At 48.1% G+C, this 17,761-nt stretch overlaps 1 protein-coding gene and 1 long non-coding RNA gene across 7 annotated transcripts in view; one reads left to right on the plus strand and one right to left on the minus strand.

The window, feature by feature from the left end:
* Positions 1–8,127, plus strand: part of MARF1 (meiosis regulator and mRNA stability factor 1) — a 47,999-nt gene extending 39,872 nt beyond the window's left edge. For all 6 annotated transcript variants that reach the window (XM_085017508.1, XM_021086172.2, XM_085017509.1 and 3 more), the window contains exons 26-27: positions 4,041–4,208; positions 5,486–8,127. In XM_085017508.1, coding sequence (XP_084873634.1) covers positions 4,041–4,208; positions 5,486–5,730 — 413 coding nt within the window. In that variant the 3' untranslated portion in view covers positions 5,731–8,127. The remainder of the gene's footprint in view (positions 1–4,040; positions 4,209–5,485) is intronic.
* Positions 2,209–11,131, minus strand: LOC146404522 (uncharacterized). The gene is made up of 2 exons (XR_014840729.1): positions 9,001–11,131; positions 2,209–8,228 (listed from the first exon to the last, which is right to left on the minus strand). It is a non-coding gene; the product is annotated as an uncharacterized LOC146404522 (long non-coding RNA).
* Positions 11,132–17,761: the final 6,630 nt, after the last annotated feature.

Genomic DNA, 17,761 nt, shown 5'->3' on the forward strand with positions numbered 1-17,761 from the left:
AGGAGGTGGGCGGCCCCCATAGAGTATGACACCCTTCCGTTCAGATGTTAAAGGAAAAATTGTTCTGACCCTGGTTAAAATTGTACTTCAAAACGATTGCAGCGGGGTCAGGTGGGAGAGAGATGGAGCTCAGCTCTGCAAGCAGTGAGGACAAGTGGGGACTTTGGGTCAAGGAGCAGCGGGAGGGGGCGTGGGCGGGAGACCTCCAGGAGGAGACATCGAGGTGGGGGGATTCCTGCCCACCTAGAGGGTTCTTGCCGAAGGCAGGCCGAGGACTTAGACTGCAGGAGTGTGTTGGGGGTCAGGGAGGAACGGCTCAGGCATCAAGGGTGGGCAATTCTTGCTAAGGTGACGCAGCAGACACAGGGGCTGAGGCCGAGCCCTGGTGAGGAAGAGGGCTCAGAGGAGCCTGACTCCTGACTCGGATCAAGGGGAAGAGTCTGTCACTGCGCGTCCTGGGAGAGACTGACAGTGAAGCATTAACGTTACTCACAACAGCATTGAGTCACTCTGGTCTTAAGTGGGACCTTCCGTGTACTAGATGGCAGTCCGCTGGCTTGCACTCTACAGTGATCATAACTTGATGGAGAGACCTTGAGTCCATTGCTGTCTATGAGAATTTTTTTTTTTTTTTTAGATTTTTTTCTGTGACCCCCTTTATTTTTTAAATAATGATTTTTATTTTTTTCCATTATAACTGGTTTACAATGTTCTGTCAACTTTCTACTGTACAGCAAGGTGACCCAGTCACACATACACATATGCATTCTTTTTTCTCACATTACCATGCTCCATCATCAGTGATTAGACATAGTTCCCAGGTCTCTACAGCAGGATCTCATTGCTTATCCCTTCCAAAGGCAATAGTTTTCAACTATTAACCCCAGATTCCCAGTCCATCCCACTCCCTCTCCCTCCTCCTTGGCAACCACAAGTCTCTTCTCCAAGTCCATGAGTTTCTTTTCTGTGGAAAGGTTCATTTGTGCCATATATTAGATTCTAGATATAAGTGAGCTCATATGGTATTTGTCTTTCTGAGTTACTTCACTTAGCATGAGAGTCTTTAGTTCCATCCATGTTGTTGCAAATGGCATCATTTTCTTCTTTTTTATGGCTGAGTAGTATTCCATTGTGTATATGTACCATGTTTTATTAATCCATTCATCTGTCAGTGGACATTTAGGTGTTTCCATGTCTTGGCTATTATGAATAGTGCTGCAATGAACATGTGGGTGCATGTGTCTTTTTCAAGGAAAGTTTTGTCCAGATATATGCCCAAGAGTGGGATTTCTGGGTCATATGGTAGTTCTATGTATAGTTTTCTGAGGAACCTCCATACTGTTCTCCATAGTGGTTGTATCAATTTACATTCCCACCAACAGTGCAGAAGGATTCCCTTTGCTCTACACCCTCTCCAGCATTTGTTATTTGTGGATTTGGCCATTCTGACTGGTGTGAGGTGGCACCTCATAGTAGTTTTGATTTGCATTTCTCTAATAATCAGTGATATTGAGCATTTTTTCATGTGCTTGTTGGCCATCTGTATATCTTCTTTGGAGAAATGTCTCTTCAGGTCTTTTGCCTATTTTTCAGTTGGGTTGTTGGCTTTTTTTGCTGTTGAGTTGTATAAGTTGTTGTATATTTTAGAGATTAATCCATTGTTGGTTACATCATTTGAAACTATTTTATCCCATTTGCTAAGTTGTCTTTTTGATTTTTTTTGGGTTTTTTTTTATGGTTTCCTTTGCTGTGCAAAAGCTTGTCAGTGTGATTAGGTCCCATTGGTTTATTTTTGCTTTTATTTCTGTTGCTTTGGGAGACCTGAGAAAACATTTGCAAGGTTGATATCAGAATGTTTTGCCTCTGTTCTCTTCTAGGAGTTTGACGGTTTCTTGTCTTAACGTTTAAATCTTTAAACCATTTTGAGTTTATTTTTGTGGATGGTGTGAGGGTGTGTTCTAGTTTCATTGATTTACATGTGGCTGTCCAGTTTTCCCAGCACCACTTGCTAAAGAGACTGTCTTTTTCCCTTTTTATATTCTGGCCGCCTTTGTTGAAGATTAATTGGCCATAGGTGTCTGGTTTTATTTCTGAGTTCTCTATTCTGTTCCATTGGTCTTTATGTCTGTTTTGGTACCAGTACCACACTGTCTTAATGACTGTGGCTTTGTAATATTGTCTGAAGTCTGGGAGAGTTATGCCTCCTGCTTTGTTTTTTTTTTTTTTTTTTTTTTTTTTCTCAGGATTGCTTTGGCAATTCTGGGTCTTTTGTGGTTCCATATAAATATATATATATTTTTTTGTCTTTTTGCCATTTTTTTGGGCTGCTCCCATAGCATATGGAGGTTCCCAGGCTAGGGGTCGAATCGGAGCTGTAGCCACTGGCCTACACCACAGCCACAGCAACTCGGGATCCAAGCCGTGTCTGCGACCTACACCACAGCTCACAGCAATGCCAGATCGTTAACCCACTGAGCAAGGGCAGGGATCGAACCCGTAACCTCATGGTTCCTAGTCGGATTCGTTAACCACTACGCCACAACGGGAACTCCTGGTTCCATATAAATTTTTGGATTATTTGTTCTAGTTCTATGAAAACTATGGGCAATTTGATAGGGATTGCATTGAATCTGTAAATTGCTTTGGGTAGTATGGCCATTTTTACAATATTTTTCCAACCCAGGAGCATTGAATATCTTTCCATTTCTTTGAATCCTCCTGAATTTCCTTGATTAATGTTTTATAGTTCTCAGCATATAAGTCCTTCACCTCCTTAGTCAGGTTTATTCCCAGATATTTGATTTTTGGGGGGTGCAATTTTAAAAGGTATTGTATTTCTGTATTCCTTTTCTAACATTTCATTGTTAGTGTACAGAAATGCAACTGATTTCTGGATGTTCATCTTATATCGTGCTACTTTGCTGAATTTGTTGATCAGTTCAAGTAGTTTTTGGGTTGAGTCCTTAGGGTTTTCTATGTATAGTATCATGTCATCTGCATACAGTGACAGTTTTACCTCTTCTCTTCCTATTTGGATGCCTTTTATTTCTTTTGTCTGATTGCTATGGCTCGGACTTCCAATACTGTGTTGAGTAACAGTGGTGAGAGTGGGCATCCCTGTCTTGTTCCAGATTTTAGTGGGAAGGCTTTCAGCTTTTCTCCATTGAGTATTATATTTGCTGTAGGTTTGTCATAAATGGCTTTGATTATGTTAAGGAATGTTCCCTCTGTACCCACTTTGCTAAGAGTTTTTATCATGAATGGTTGTCGGATGTATGTGAAAATTTTATCTTCACAGGACTTGGCAAGTGGTTATATAGTTACAGATGTTCCTGTGCTGTGCTTACAGGAGAACCAGTCATGTAGCATTTGCCATTTTACAGGGCACCTCAGTGTAGCTCATTAAGGCTGTGGGCACAACCTTCAGCAGTAGTTACCTCCATTCTCCACCGGAGGAACTGAAATTCCAGGTTAGGTTACTTTCCCGGAGCACTCAGCCAGCAGGAGACAGAACCGGGACCCCTGTCTTCTCAGTTTTTGCTCATTTAACTACTTTCTCCCCTTTTAAAGCGTTTTTTAACTTTCCTGATTTGTGTTCAGATTGTAGCTGTGGCATTTCAAGTACCGAACAGTGACCCAGACCTTTCTGTTAATGGCTTTTTTTTTTTTTTTTCTTTGTCTTTTTAGGGCCACACCCATGGCACATGGAAGTTCCCAGTCTAGGGGTCGAATCGGAGCTGCAGCTGCCGGCCTACATCACAGCCACAGCAACGTGGGATCCCATCCATGTCTGCGATCTACACCACAGCTCACGGAACACCAGGTCCTGAACCCACTGAGCGAGGCCAGGGATCAAACCCACATCCCCATGGATAGTAGTCGGGTTCATTTCTGCTGAGCCACCATGGGAACTCCCTAATGGCTTTTTTAAGAAACCTTGAGTTCTCCAGTCCTTCCTGACCTTAAGGAGAAGGAGCACCTCGGGCACAGACGGTGGCAGTCTGCTGTCCTGAGTGGGGCTCCGCCGCCTTCTCTTCCAGGGCCCCAGCCAGTGGAGCAGGAGCTTCTCCGCCTGACCGAGTCCCCCGTGGACCTTCTGTGCGCGCCTGTCCCCTCCTGCCTGCCGTCCCCCCAGCTGAGACCCGATCCCGTCATCCTCCAGTCTGCTGACCTCATCCAGTTCGAGGAACACCCTCAGGAGCCTCCTGGTAGGAAGCACGGTGACAGTGTGGGGCCTTCCCTGTGGCTTTAATGGAGCCATGAAACCTTAATGCCGCCATGTCAAGTGTTTGATGGAAGTGGGGAGAGATTCTACCCTTTCAGGCACAAAAATACCTTTGCTGATGGTTCAGGACCCCCTTTCCCTGTCAGGGTCCCTGTAAAATTGGTCTTGCAGCCTGAGGGGACTGGGGGAGCAGCGGGCAAGGGAACGGTGGTGGCTCCTGAGGGGCGCTGCAGCTGGCCAGGGGGTCCCTGTCCGTCATTCTCCTCAGTGAGCATCAGCCCGCCAGCTGCACTGAGGCTCTGTTCCCTCTCCGTGCCTCTTGGCGTCTGTGTGCCTTTGGTGCGGGAGTCCAAGATGCAAGGACACTTCGCTTCCAAGCAGCGTGGCTGTGCATATACAGCAGGCTAATTCTGAGGCTCAGCTATTGAAAGGGCAGCCTGTGGGCACTGCAGCAAAAGGGGCTTCACTTCCTGGAGGTGTAGGTAGGGAGAGGTGTTTGTGTGTCGTTTTAGGCCCACACCCTCGGCATGCAGAGGTTCCCAGGCTAGGGGTTGAAAAGGAACTGCAGCTGCCGGCCTACATCACGGCCACAGCAACATGGAATCCGAGCCATGTCTGTGACCTACACCACAGCTCATGGCAATGCTGGATCCTTAACCCACTGAGCAAAGCCAGGGATCGAACCTGCAACCTCACGGATACTAGTCGGGTTCATTAACTGCTGAGCCATGACAGGAACTCTACTTCCTGGGTTTTTGAGGGTGATTCTGACTGTGCAGTTCTCCTCTTACTTCTGCCTGCTGGGGCTCCCCCCACCCCGTCCCCGGCCCTTCCTTAGGTCCACGTAGAGCATGGTCCTCTGTCGGTGGAATAGGCCAGGGTCTGTGATAGCAAAGCCCCTCCTGGTCTGAAAGACTTTAGGTTGCATGTGGCTTATGGGTCCTTAACTACCTGACAGAGAAGGAAATGGGCAGCAACTTCAAAGTGGAAAAAAAAATATTCTTAAGCCATTGCCCATTGATCTGGAGCAGACGTGAAGGTCTCAAGTGGTGTGACTCGGGGGAGCCCTGAGATGCAGTTTATGCATATTTGACTTAGGTGACCACATAATATTGGCCTAATATGAACCTAAATAATTGAAGCTAATATGTAACTTCTGGCACAGACATGACATTTGGGGGTTATGTTTCTGAGAAAACTGAAGACCAGCACTTCCTGTAGGTCACAAAACTGAATCTATTTGCTTTCCTGTGTTTCCAGAAGTTTTGATTTTAAACCAAGAAGAGAAAATTGAAATTCCAATGCCAATCAAGAACGAAAACCTGCCCTCTGATTCCAGCTCGCCTGGCGTCTCAGCAGCTGTCCCAGTGCCTCCCTGCCCTTCCTTGGAAACCCCGGGGTCCCTGCTCAGCAAGGACCCGGTGGAAAGCCCAGCCAAAAAGCAGCCCAAAAATAGAGTAAAATTGGCAGCCAACTTTTCCTTTGCACCTATAACCAAGCTTTGACTCTCGTTTTGAACATAGAATTAGGATGGGAAAACGCTGTCTGATTCTGCACACAAAAGCGGGTTCAAAAAACACAGCCTTTTCTGTTTTAATGAAACCCCCCCCAGAAACCACTTACTTCTTCTTTAGACATGTTCCATAATGTTTTGTTTCTTTTACGTTGATCACGGCTTTGAGCTGAAGTTTTTCTTTCTCTCTCCCCTCCCCCCCACCCTCAGTTATTTGGGGAAAAAAAAAAAATTCTGGCATTTGTTAAAGCATCCTTAATATATTTTAACAAATTTTTCTTAATTATTATGAAGTATAATGGTGTTCCATAAGCAGACAGCAGTGAGAATTCAGCTGGAAGGAAGTGGTTTTACTTCCATTAAGCCACATCAAGGGCAAAATCTTAACATGTAGCATAGCGTAGTCTCTAATAAGCCTTGGCTCACTGATGTTTCCAGACAGTATTAATCAAATGCATGAGGTGTCATTGAAGCAAAGCCTGGTCAGTGGTCCTGCGTGATCACACACTGAAGGAGAAGGGTGGGCGAGGCAAGGATGGTGTTGTCAGGTTGGATGTCGAAGGCTCCTGGCTTCCCCGTGACTTGTAAGCGTGCCTTGTTTTTTATTTCACTATGTCTGTAGTTGACAAGTCTGGCTTCATCACCAATTTTTTTAAAATGCTTCCACTTTGGGGTTCCATTTAGGAGCTTTCTAGAACGTCGAGGATGTTTTAAGCTTCCCTTTTATGTTAAGTTCCAGTTTGATGTGGATTAGGTTAAGGCAGAGGCGATGGTCTTGGCGTCCTGGGTTCAAAGTCAGCATTGGAATTCCAACACACATGACTGTGTGTCGAGAGGCCGTGTTGGGAAGAGAGTCTGATTTTCTAAAATATGCATTAAATGCATAAATTACAAATCAGAGCCGAGGAGGGAGGTGCTTTAACAGGAGTGATATCGATACTCTTTCCACTAGGAAGAGACGGAAATTCTATCTCTACGGAGGAAGGCCAAGGTTGATCAACTTAACCTTGTATTTGTGATTTTTAAGCTGGTTTTGCTCGGTGGGAAGCTTTGTGTGCGTTTGTGTCTGTCAGCGCCGTGTCTTTTAATAGTGTCTGCTTTTACTGTTACTTCTCGCTGTTGGAAGCATGTTTGGGTTTTTGCGTGGTGTCGGACGTTGGCCTTGGGGAAAAGCCAGCCTTTGAGGGAGCACTGCCCTGTGGAATGACCTTCGCCTCGAGGTGGCTGAGGCATCCGGGGACGGGCGGCCTCTCACGCCTCCTGGAGAAACCTGACATTTACAATGGGTTGTATTTGTTGGGCGAAAAGGCGGATGCATTCATAGAGCAGAGAGAACCTGTTGGCTTAAGGTCTTCCACGAGTTAGAGGGTTTCTCTGGGGGAAATGTTTATGTTTTGTAACTTCTAGAAAGCCAGAAAATGGGCTCTGATTTCATAGCCAGCATTTTGATAAAATGCCATAAAATAAAGGCCATCAAGAGGTTTTTGGTTTTTTTTTTAACCAGGAAGTTTTTTGTTCCCCAAACCTTTTAGATGAAGCCAGTGATTCCCAGTTCTCAGCCAAGGCCCGACCTGAGGGCCCCCGCCCTGGGAAAGCCTTCTAGGTGTCACGACACTGAATCCTGCGAAGGCATTTCCTCTACAGACATAGCGTGACAGGAGGTAAAATGCAGAGGTGCACTTTTTTTTAAGAAGCTTTTAAACAATGTGACTAGGTTGGTGTTGAGAACATCAGTGGCCTTATCCTGAGATTTCATAAGGCTGAGTTTGCACATGTGGACTCAAGTTTTGCACGCAGGTAAAGAGCTGCGGACGTGCAAAACCTAAGAGGCACCATTACAAGTCACTAGGAGCCGCCTCAAAGAGCAGCTTCTTTGGGCAACAGACAAAGAAGAGACCGGAGGTGTGCGCTGTCGTGTGAGTGTGGCGGAACCGTTCGCTGGAGTTGCCAGTCAGCCTGGGGACGTGTGTGTGTGTGTGACTGACCGTCGCTGTTGGAAGATGTGAGAATACGGCAGAGCTCGCTGTGTTCGTCCTGTACTCTGCGCAGGCCAGTCCGATTGCTATTTTTTTATCCAGAGGCTTATTAATTGAATGATGTGACAAAATGATGTATGAGAATGAAGACAATGAAATTCTTTGTTTCTGGGTGGAAAGAGGTACCAGATTAGATTTATCTGTTAAGGAAAAAAAAAAAAAGTTATCACCCAAACCCCCTTTCCCATCTTGCACTGTTTTGTTTTCGATTAGACTCGGGGGAAGAGCTGTTTTTCTTAACTGTCTACTTTGTTTGAACACTTTTTTTTTTTTTTTTTTTTTTTGTGGTTCAAGTGCTGTTTTGTGTGTTGGGACCAAACAGTTGTCAATAAACTTTACAAGCAGGCATCTAACTTGCGTTTTCCAAGTGAGTGTTTTGTTTGAAGGGAGGGATTCTAAACAAGTCAGGGTCTGTCTTTTTTTTTTTTTTGTCTTTTTGCCTTTTCTAGGGCAGCTCCCTCGGCATATGGAGGTTCCCAGGCTAGGGGTCGAATCGGAGCTGTAGCCGCCGGCCTACACCACAGCCACAGCAACATGGGATCCGAGCTGCGTCTGCAACCTACACCACAGCTCACGGCAGTGCCGGGTCCTTAACCCACTGAGGAAGGCCAGGGATCAAACCTGCAACCGCTGGTTCCCAGTCGGGTTCGTTAACCACTGCGCCATGACAGGAACTCCAGGTTCTGTCATCTTTTCATTTTGGGTTCCCCCAGCTTCTTAGCCCTTCTGAGAACCTGTGGGGTGGAGGGCCGATTACTCTGACCTTTTAGAGCCCCTGTGAATTTGGCATCTGGTGCTGGCAGGTGACTAGACTCCTGCCTCTCGGTGGTCAGGCCCCTCTGGGTTTCCAGCCTCGCTCTCACTTAAAATCCCTGTGGGAAAAAGAATCACAAATACCCTTTGGTTCCAGAACTCCTGGGATGATTCCTAGGACGGCTGTCCCTGTGAAAGAACATCTGTTTTGCAGGCTACCACGGTCTTGGTCACTGCCAGGTGTGCTTTTTGAATAAAGCTATTTGGGAGTTCCCGTCGTGGTGCAGTGGTTAATGAATCCGACTAGGAACCATGAGGTTGCGGGTTCGGTCCCTGCCCTTGCTCAGTGGGTTAACAATCCGGCGTTGCCGTGAGCTGTGGTGTAGGTTGCAGACGCGGCTCGGATCCAGCGTTGCTGTGGCTCTGGCGTAGGCCGGTGGCTACAGCTCCGGTTCGACCCCTAGCCTGGGAACCTCCATATGCTGTGGGTGCGGCCCAAAGAAATAGCAAAAAGAAAAAAAAAAAAAAAAAAAAAGAATAAAGCTATTTGGAAAAGACTTCTTTTCACAGATTCCATTGCGAAGCCCTTTTCCTGAGAGCATGACTCCCACCTGCTCTCCAGCCCCCTCTTAAGATTTTGAAAGGATCAGAAGAGACCTGAATGTCAGGGTGAACTGCTCGCTGATGAGCAGTTTTTTTGAAAGTTCACTATTAAAAGGCTCTTGTGGCAATCCTCTCAAAACTTCTTTCATGAGAGCCAGCTTATGCCAGGAGACCTGAATGGCCACCGTGCCCCTTCAGAGTGGTTTGGAAGCGAAGGTTTGGAAGATCTTGGGGTTGAAACAGGGTGTTGCCTTTATCTTTGTGCGTTTCCCATCTGGTCTGGAAATGGCAGCCTGGCAGACAGAGGGACCACAGACCTGTCCACACTGAGGAGATGGATGCGACTGTCCAGGACCCGCCTCCAGGTGCACAGCTGACCCCTCACCATGAGGAGCTTCGCGCTTTGGGACTTACCTCTTCGAGTTTCTAGCTGCTTCGGGTGGGCCGAGGCTGAGTCATCGAGGCATCCCTGCCTCTCCTGCTGCAGGGACCTGCTGTAGCCCCCGTTTGCTCTGCAGGTAGGAACGGGTCACAGAGGGCTCTGGGTCTGGAGCGGAAGAACCCTGACTCTACTCCACAAACCAGCGGTTAGCGAGGTCTCTGTCACTGGACTTCACGCCCTCCTGCGCTGCTTGACTTCAGGCTCGTGCTGGCCCATCTCCTGGCTGCTGATACGATGACAGTATCAGCCTAACTCCACTCTTCGGGGAGAGATGCAGCAAAGACTGGTCCATTTGGCTCGTTGGAATTATTATTGGTCTAAAATTTTAGCGCACACCCATGGCATATGGAAATTCCCAGGCTAGGGGTCGAATTGGTGCCACAGCTGCTGGTCTATACCACAGCTCATGGCAGCACCTAAGTGAGGCCAGGGATCAAACCTGCATCCTCATGGATACTAGTCAGGTTCATTACCCCTGAGCCATGACAGCAACTCCCTGGATTAATGCTTTCACGGCCAAGGGTCCAGCCTCCCCCTGGGAGGTAGGCAGCCGTGGGGGCACAGTTTACATGGGAATATGAGGAAAGCTGTTGCCTATGGAATGTAGTCAGCAAATTATAGAACTGGTGGGAAAGTGAGCCCTTCACCATTCAGCTGTGGGGCGAGGAGCTCAGAGATCTAGGGCCAGGGAGTTCCCTTGTGGTGCAGTGGGTTAAGGACCTGGCATTGTCACTGCAGTGTGGCTCTGAGGACGGCTATGGTGCGGGTTCAGTCCCTGGCCAGGAACGTCCACGTGCCACAGGCACAGCCAGGAAAAGAGATCTAGGGCCAGAACGTTCCTCAGCAAGATGAAGGATTCCCGGGAAGGAGAGGTTTGGAAGTGGGGAATTGAGGGCCCAGAGAAGGAAAGGAGAAGAGACGTCTGTAGTTGAAGCTTAGGACCTGGCAGCTGGGCACCCCATCCCAAGTTGGTGAGCCACCTGGGGGCACTGTAGTGGCGCGTGTGGTCCTTCCACCCCTGCCCAAAAGCCTTCCTGGCATGGGGAACCCCTGCTCCCACCCCTTCCCCCTTGGACCTGACGTCACAGTGCAGGCAGACAGATCCACCCACAGGCTGCGGGGAGCAGGCCTCGGTGTAGCAGCCGCTGTGCCTGGTGTGGCTCAGCCAGACATGGAATCAGGAAAGAAGTTTCGGAAAAGAAATCTCTTTTCTAAAGTAGAATCCCAAGGAAGGGGAAGGACTCACAGTCAAGACAGAAGAGGAGTCGAACAGGGAACTCACCTCCTCCCACAGATGGATCAAAAACACATCTGCAGGGGTTCCTGTTGTGGCTCAGTGGGTTAACAACCGACGTATTCATGCGGTTGCAGGCCCAATGCCTGGCCTCCCTGAGCAGTTCGTGGATGCAGCTAGGATCTGGCATTGCCATGGCTCCCATTCAACCCCTAGCCTGGGAACCTCCATATGCTGTGGGTACAGCCCTAAAAAGACAGGGAAAGGAAAAAACAAACAAAAACCACTATATAGAAAGTTGCAGATCAACTATCCTCCAATAAAACTACATGAAAAAAATAGATTAAAAGAATATATCTAGAAATGGAACGGTCCTCAGAGAACACCTACTGAACACAACGAGCAAAAGGCCTCAAACACCTGAAAGGCCAAGGACGACCTCCACGTAACCAGATAAGACCAAAAGAAAGGAAGCAGGATGGGACCTGCGCCCCTGGGAAGGAGCTGAAGGAGAGGAGAGGGTCGTGTGCACCCTGGAAAGCCTCGTCACCGGCAAGACCAGCTGGGCTCGGAGGAGAGCACCACACTGGTTTGTGGCAGGCGGAACAGGGAGGGACCTGCCCAGAAAGTCTCTGCCGTCACCCTGTGTGCCCCAACCTGAGATGAGCAGTGGCTGGGTACTGGAGCATGGGGTTTGTTTATTTTTAAATGAAAAAAAATTATCTTTTTTAATGTCCTCACCCGCGGCAAATGGAGGTTCCCAGGCTAAGGGGTCAGATTGGAGCTGCAGCTGCCAGTGTACACCACAGCCACAGCAACACCAGATCCCAGCCACAGCAACACCAGATCCGAGCCACATCTGCGACCTACACCACAGCCCACGGCAATGCCAGATCCTTAACCCACTGAGCAAGGCCAGGGATCGAACCCATATCACGAATACTAGTGGGTTCGTTACACTGAGCCACGATGGGAGCTCCTAGTCAGATTCTCAACCTGCTGAACCACCATGGGAACCCCAGAGCATGCGGTTTAGAGGGCAGGCCTAGGGAGAGGATTGGGCTTGGCTGTGTGGAGACTGCATGAAGGGGTTATGGAGTGTGGTACAGCCATGACAGGGAGCATTCCAGGGAGCAGCCAGGGCTGCCAGAGAAGCAAAGCACTGTTGTTAAGTGGTGCACAAAGGGTGGCGCAGGGCTGCCAGAGCAGCCTCTTTCTCCGAGGCAGCCCCTGCCTCCATGGGCCCCAGGAGAGCAGGCCCAGGAACAGACACCAGCAGGTTGCCCACATGCAGAGGTGGGGCTGTGCACAACTTAGGAAGCAAGGCAGAAATCTCTCCTTGCAGCTGCACCAGCTGTGGATTTCTACGTCCACTGCTGGCTTTGTCAGTTCCGTGCCTGTGAGACATCCCAACAGACAGCAGGTGCTCCCGCGCCGAGGGCATGTCTGGCCTTAGCACTGTGGACTTTAGGGACATGTGCGTGCAGGGGCTGGGCCAGGCCAGGGTCTGCTCTCCCAGAGCGGGTCCAGGTGCGGGACTACTGCTGTCCTTCATTGGATCTGGCACAGGCTGGGTGAAAGAAAGGCGGGTGGAAAGAAAAAGAGAAAGAAAGCAAGCCTTTAGCAAACACAAGTCCAAGACCAAACAGCTTCACTGGGGAATTCCACCAAACATACAAAGAACTTACATCCGTCTTACTCAAAACTCTCCCAAAAGACTGAAGAGGAAGGAACACTCTCTAAAACACTGTATGAAGCCACCATCACCCTGATACCAAAACCAAAGGCACTACCAAAAAGAAAAGTACCGGCCAGTACCTTTTTTTTTTTTTAGGGCCACATCCATGACATATAGAAGTTTCTGGGCTAGGGGTTGAATCAGAGCTGCAGCTGCCAGCCACAGCAACCAGCAACACTGGATCCAAGCCACATCTGCAACCTATGCCATGGGTTTTGGCAACACGAGATCCTTAACCCACTGAGCAAGGTCAGGGATTAAACCCACATCCTCATGGACGCTGTGTTGGGTTCTTAACCCACTGAGCCACAAATGGGTACTCCTATAGGCCAATGTCTTTGATGAATATAGATGCAAAAATTCTCAACAAAATATTAGCAAATTGAATCCGACAACACAAAAAAGATCACACACAATGCTGAAGTTGGATTCATCCTAGGGTGACAATGATGTTACAGCATATGCCAATCACTGTGATACACCACATCAACAGAAGAAAGGACAAAAACCACATGATAATCTCAATAGATGCATAAAAAGCATTTGATAAAATTCAACATCTATGGAGTTCCTGTCATGGCGCAGCAGAAACGAATCCAACTAGGAAGCATGAGGTTGCAGGTTTGATCCCTGGCCCTGCTCAGTGGGTTAAGGATCCGGTGTTGCCGTGAGCTGTGGTGTAGGTTGCAAACGCAGCTTGGATCTGGCTTTGCTGTGGCTATAGTATAGGCCAGTGGCTGCAGCTCCAATTAGACCCCTAGCCTGGGAACCTCCCGGTGCCACAGGCGTAGCCCTAAAAAGCAAACAAACAAACCCAACATTGCTAAACCATAATGGAAAATATTATGAAAAAAAGGTTATTTTTCTGTACAACAGAAGTTAACACAACATTGTAAATCAACTATACTTTAATAAAAAAATTTTAAATAAATAAAAGGAAGGAAGGAAGGAAATGGGGGGTGGAGGTAGCCAGGGACTAATGGCTTCTGTCTACAAACTGCTGACCCTGGAAAGGCACCGGCTGGGTACTTCATATGTGTTATCATATGAACTTGGGGTGTTGGACTGCACCCTAAGGTCCAGTATATTGAGTGTTTGCAAAACTCCCTGTAGCAGAAAGTCAATTAGTTGGCGGATACAGATGGAAAAGAAAGAATACACGAAGCAAAAGATCTAAATTTGAAAACTGGTTCTGCTACTTACTATAACTCTAACTTTGGGCAAGTTAACATCCCAATATTCTATTCCTCTCTTTCTCCTTCCTTCCTTCCCTCCCTCCCTCCCCACGGCATATGGAAGTTCCCAGGCTAGGAGTCAGAATGAGAGCTACTCCAGCTGCCAGCCTACACCACGGCCACAGCAACGCAGGATCCAAGCCGAGACTGTGACCTACACCACAGCTCATGACAACGCCAGATCCCCGACCCACTGATCGAGGCCAGGGATCGAACCCACATCTTCGTGGATACTAGTCAGATGCGTTTCTGCTGCACCACAACAGGAACTCTGTTTCTTTATTTTAAAACAGTACCCATAGTTGGGGAGGGATACATTAGGAGTTTGGGATAAACACCATATACACACTGCTGTATATAAAACAGCTAACAAGGACCTACTGTACAGCATAGGGAACTATATTCACCATCTCATAATAACCTATAATGGAAAAGGATTTTTTTTAATGTATTTTATATGTATGTATATATATTTTAAAAAACTGAACCAGTTTGTTGTATTCCTGAAATAACACAACATTGTAAATCAATTATATTTCAATAAAGAAATTTTTTTTAAATAAAGGAGTTCCCTTGTGGTATAGTACATTAAGTATCCAACTTTGTCACTGCAAGCAGTGGGTTTGATCCCTGGCCCAGGAACTTCCATATGTTGAGGGTGTGGCCAAAAAAATAAAGGAAAAATAAAGTAGAATTCCTGTTTTTTTTTGTTTTTTTTTTTTTTGTCTTTTTAGGGATGCACCCCTGGCCTATGTAAGTTGCCAGGAGAGGGGTCGAAGTGGAGCCATAGCCACCAGCCTATGCCACAGCCACAGGAAAGCCAGATCCAAGCCACATCTGTGACCTACACCAAAGCTCACGGCAACACTGGATCCTTAACCCACTTAGGCCAGGGATCCAACCAGCATCCTCACGGATTTAACTGGTTTCTTAACCCTCTGAGCCACAATGGGAACTCCCTAGAATTCCTGTTTCATTTCTATACATGGGGAAACCAGTGACGTTTTGCACACTGACTCCGAGGCCTGACCCCTGCTGACCCTCCCCCATGCCCCTCTCCTGACTGAGGCCCAGGTTCTGCTGGCTGTCAGCTGAAACCCACATGCAAACCCTGGAGGCTGCGCACAGTACCCAGCGACATGGGCTTCCTCAGAACGGCAGCCCAGTTCATCAGGCCAGCAAGGAGAACTTCCAGTCTGCTAAGAGGGAGACTCATTTCATGGTGCCGGATCAAGGGAATGACTTCCCATCATCTTTGCCAACTTCCATTCATTGGAAGCAAGTCATAGTCTCAACCTATTTTTATTCTTATTTATTTATTTTTGTCTTTTTAGGGCCACACCCACAGCATATAGAGGTTCCTAGTCTAGGGGTCTAATCGGAGCTGCAGCTGCCAGCCTACACCACAGCCACAGCGATGCCAGATCCGAGATGTGTCTGCAGCCTACACCACAGCTCACAGCAACACTGGATCCTTAACCCACTGAGCAAGGCCAGGGATCAAACCCGTGTCCTCATGGATACTAGTCAATTCGTTACCGCTGAGCCACAACAGGAACTCCCTCTGCCTCCTAGATGATCCGTAAATTCATCTGTATTTGTTGCATCTGAGGAACATCATAGGAAGCTTAAGATATGCAATCCAGCTCCTGGTGTGGGAGGAAAAGGGTTCCCCGGCTCAACCTTCTGAGGCTCAAGGACCACAGTTTGAAGCTGCAGAGCTTTACAGACCAACACATCCAACCACCCTCCGCCCCAATGCTGAGGTTCCAGATGGGGAAAGTGACGCTGGAGAGGCTGAGCCACCGCCCAAGTCGCTCCATGGCACAGCTCCAGCCCTGGTCTACACAGCTCCCGAGTCCAGTCTTATTGAGCACCCCCTGGGTGCCAGGCACTGAGGCAGGTGTGGGGACCCTGATGAGTAAGACACAGCCCAGCTATAGCTTCCTGCCTGCCCCACTGCAGCAGGACACTGAGGCTCTGACAGGGAGACCCCTCCAGGGTGGTGGTTCTCAAATCAGAGAGGGTATCGCAATCACCAGAGAAAATGTTTAAAATACAGGCTGTGGAATTCCCGTTGTGGCTCAGTGGTAATGAACCTGATTAGTATCCACGAGGACGCAGGTAAAATCCCTGGTCTTGCTCAGTGCGTTAAGGATCCTGAGTTGTAAGCTATAGTGCAGGTTGCGGATACAGCCCAGACCCAGTGTAGCTGTGGCTGTGGTGTAGGCTGGCAGCTGCAGTTCCAATCCGAGCCCTATCCTGGGAACCTCCATATGCCATGGGTGCAGCCCCCAAAAATAAAAATAAAAACATAGAAATAAAATGCAGGCTGGAGTTCCCATCATGGCTCAGTGGTTAACGAATCTGACTGGGAACCATAAGGTTGCGGGTTCCATCCCTGGCCTCGCTCAGCGGGTTAAGGATCTGGTGTTGCCGTCAGCTGTGGTGAAGGTTGCAGACGTGGCTCAGATCTGGGGTTGCTGTGGTGTAGGCCGGCAGCTACAGCTCCCTAGCCTGGGAACCTCCATCTGCTGCAGGAGTGGCCCTAGAAAAAGCAAAAAGACCCAAAAAAATTTTTTAAATAAAATAAAATGCAGGCTATAGCCTAAAACTGGTATAGGCTGGGACCTGGAACCCTCTGATGCAGTGCTTGCCCCGGGAGAAACATCTCCTCCATGAGCAACAGAACACAAAGAAACCATAAGGGACTCAACAACCATACACAGTAGCAGTTGGGGCAATTATGAACAATAAGAGACAAAAAGGCCACCAACCAACCAATACTTCTGAGATGCCAAGAGCAAAAACAGGTTACTATGGTGACTATGAGTGATCCCCGCACACAGCACCACCAAGGGGGTGGGCAGACCCCCTAAGTGGCCCCTCCAGCCCTACCCACCCATCTGCCCCCACCCTCACCCCATTTAAGGAACCACCTCACCCACCCTTGGGGAAGGCACAAGGGCACCTGCTATTTGTTTTCATTCCATCCTGCTGCAGCCTTGCCTGAATTCCTCCTTCTGGCCTCTTACCAATTTCTACTGGTTATAGAATTCAAGGGTCCAGGCTGCTAACAAAACCACTGGCCCAAGGCTCTTCAAAGCTGTCAGTGTCATGAAAGACACCAAGACTGAAGGAAGTTAAAGAGACGGGCAGGAGTTCCCGTCCTGGCTCAGTGGTTATTGAACCCAACCAGGATCCATGAGGATGGGGATTCGATCCCTGGCCTTGCTCAGTGGTTTAAGGATCTGGCATTGCATGAGCTGTGGTGCAGATCACAGATGTGGCTTGGATCCCATGTTGCTGTGGTTGTGGTGTAGCAGCTGTAGCTTCAATTGGACCCCTAGCCTGGGAACCTCCATGTGTCACAAGTACGGCCCTAAATAAGAAAAAAAAAAAAAGAAAAAAAAAAGATGGGCAACAAAAGGCGAACTTTTTCCTGGACCAGATCCCGTAAAGCATAGGAGAATTGCCATTATGGAAAATACTGGGACAATCAATAAAACATCAGTGCTAGATAACAGTATTGTGTCATCGGACTTTGAGAATTGGTCTGCAGTAGGAAAGAGAACGCATATTCTTTTTTTTTTTAAGGGCCACACCTGAGGCATACGGAAGTTCCCAGGCTAGGGGTCAAATTGGAGCTACAGCTGCCAGCTACAGCCACAAGCACAGCCACGCCAGATCCAAGCTACGTCTGCAACCTACACCACAACTCACGGCAACACCGGATCCTTAACCCACTGATCAAGGCCAGGGATTGAACCTGCGTCCTCATGGATACTAGTCGGGGTCGTTACTGATGAGCCATAACAGAAACTCCCAGAATCCTTGTTCTTCAAATACGCTGAAGGATTTAAGGGTGAGTGACATTATGTCTGCAACTAAAATCATTCTTGGAAAAAAAGCAAGCGTGCAGAGAAGAGTGATAGGGCAGACGCAGCAAAATACCAGCAATCAGTGACTCTGAGTCAAAAGC

This window comes from Sus scrofa, chromosome 3 (assembly GCF_054392235.1).
Source record: "Sus scrofa isolate SSC_HxYL_T2T_F1_AM1 chromosome 3, Sscrofa_HxYL_maternal_Yorkshire_Landrace_v2.0, whole genome shotgun sequence".
Lineage (NCBI taxonomy): Eukaryota > Metazoa > Chordata > Mammalia > Artiodactyla > Suidae > Sus > Sus scrofa.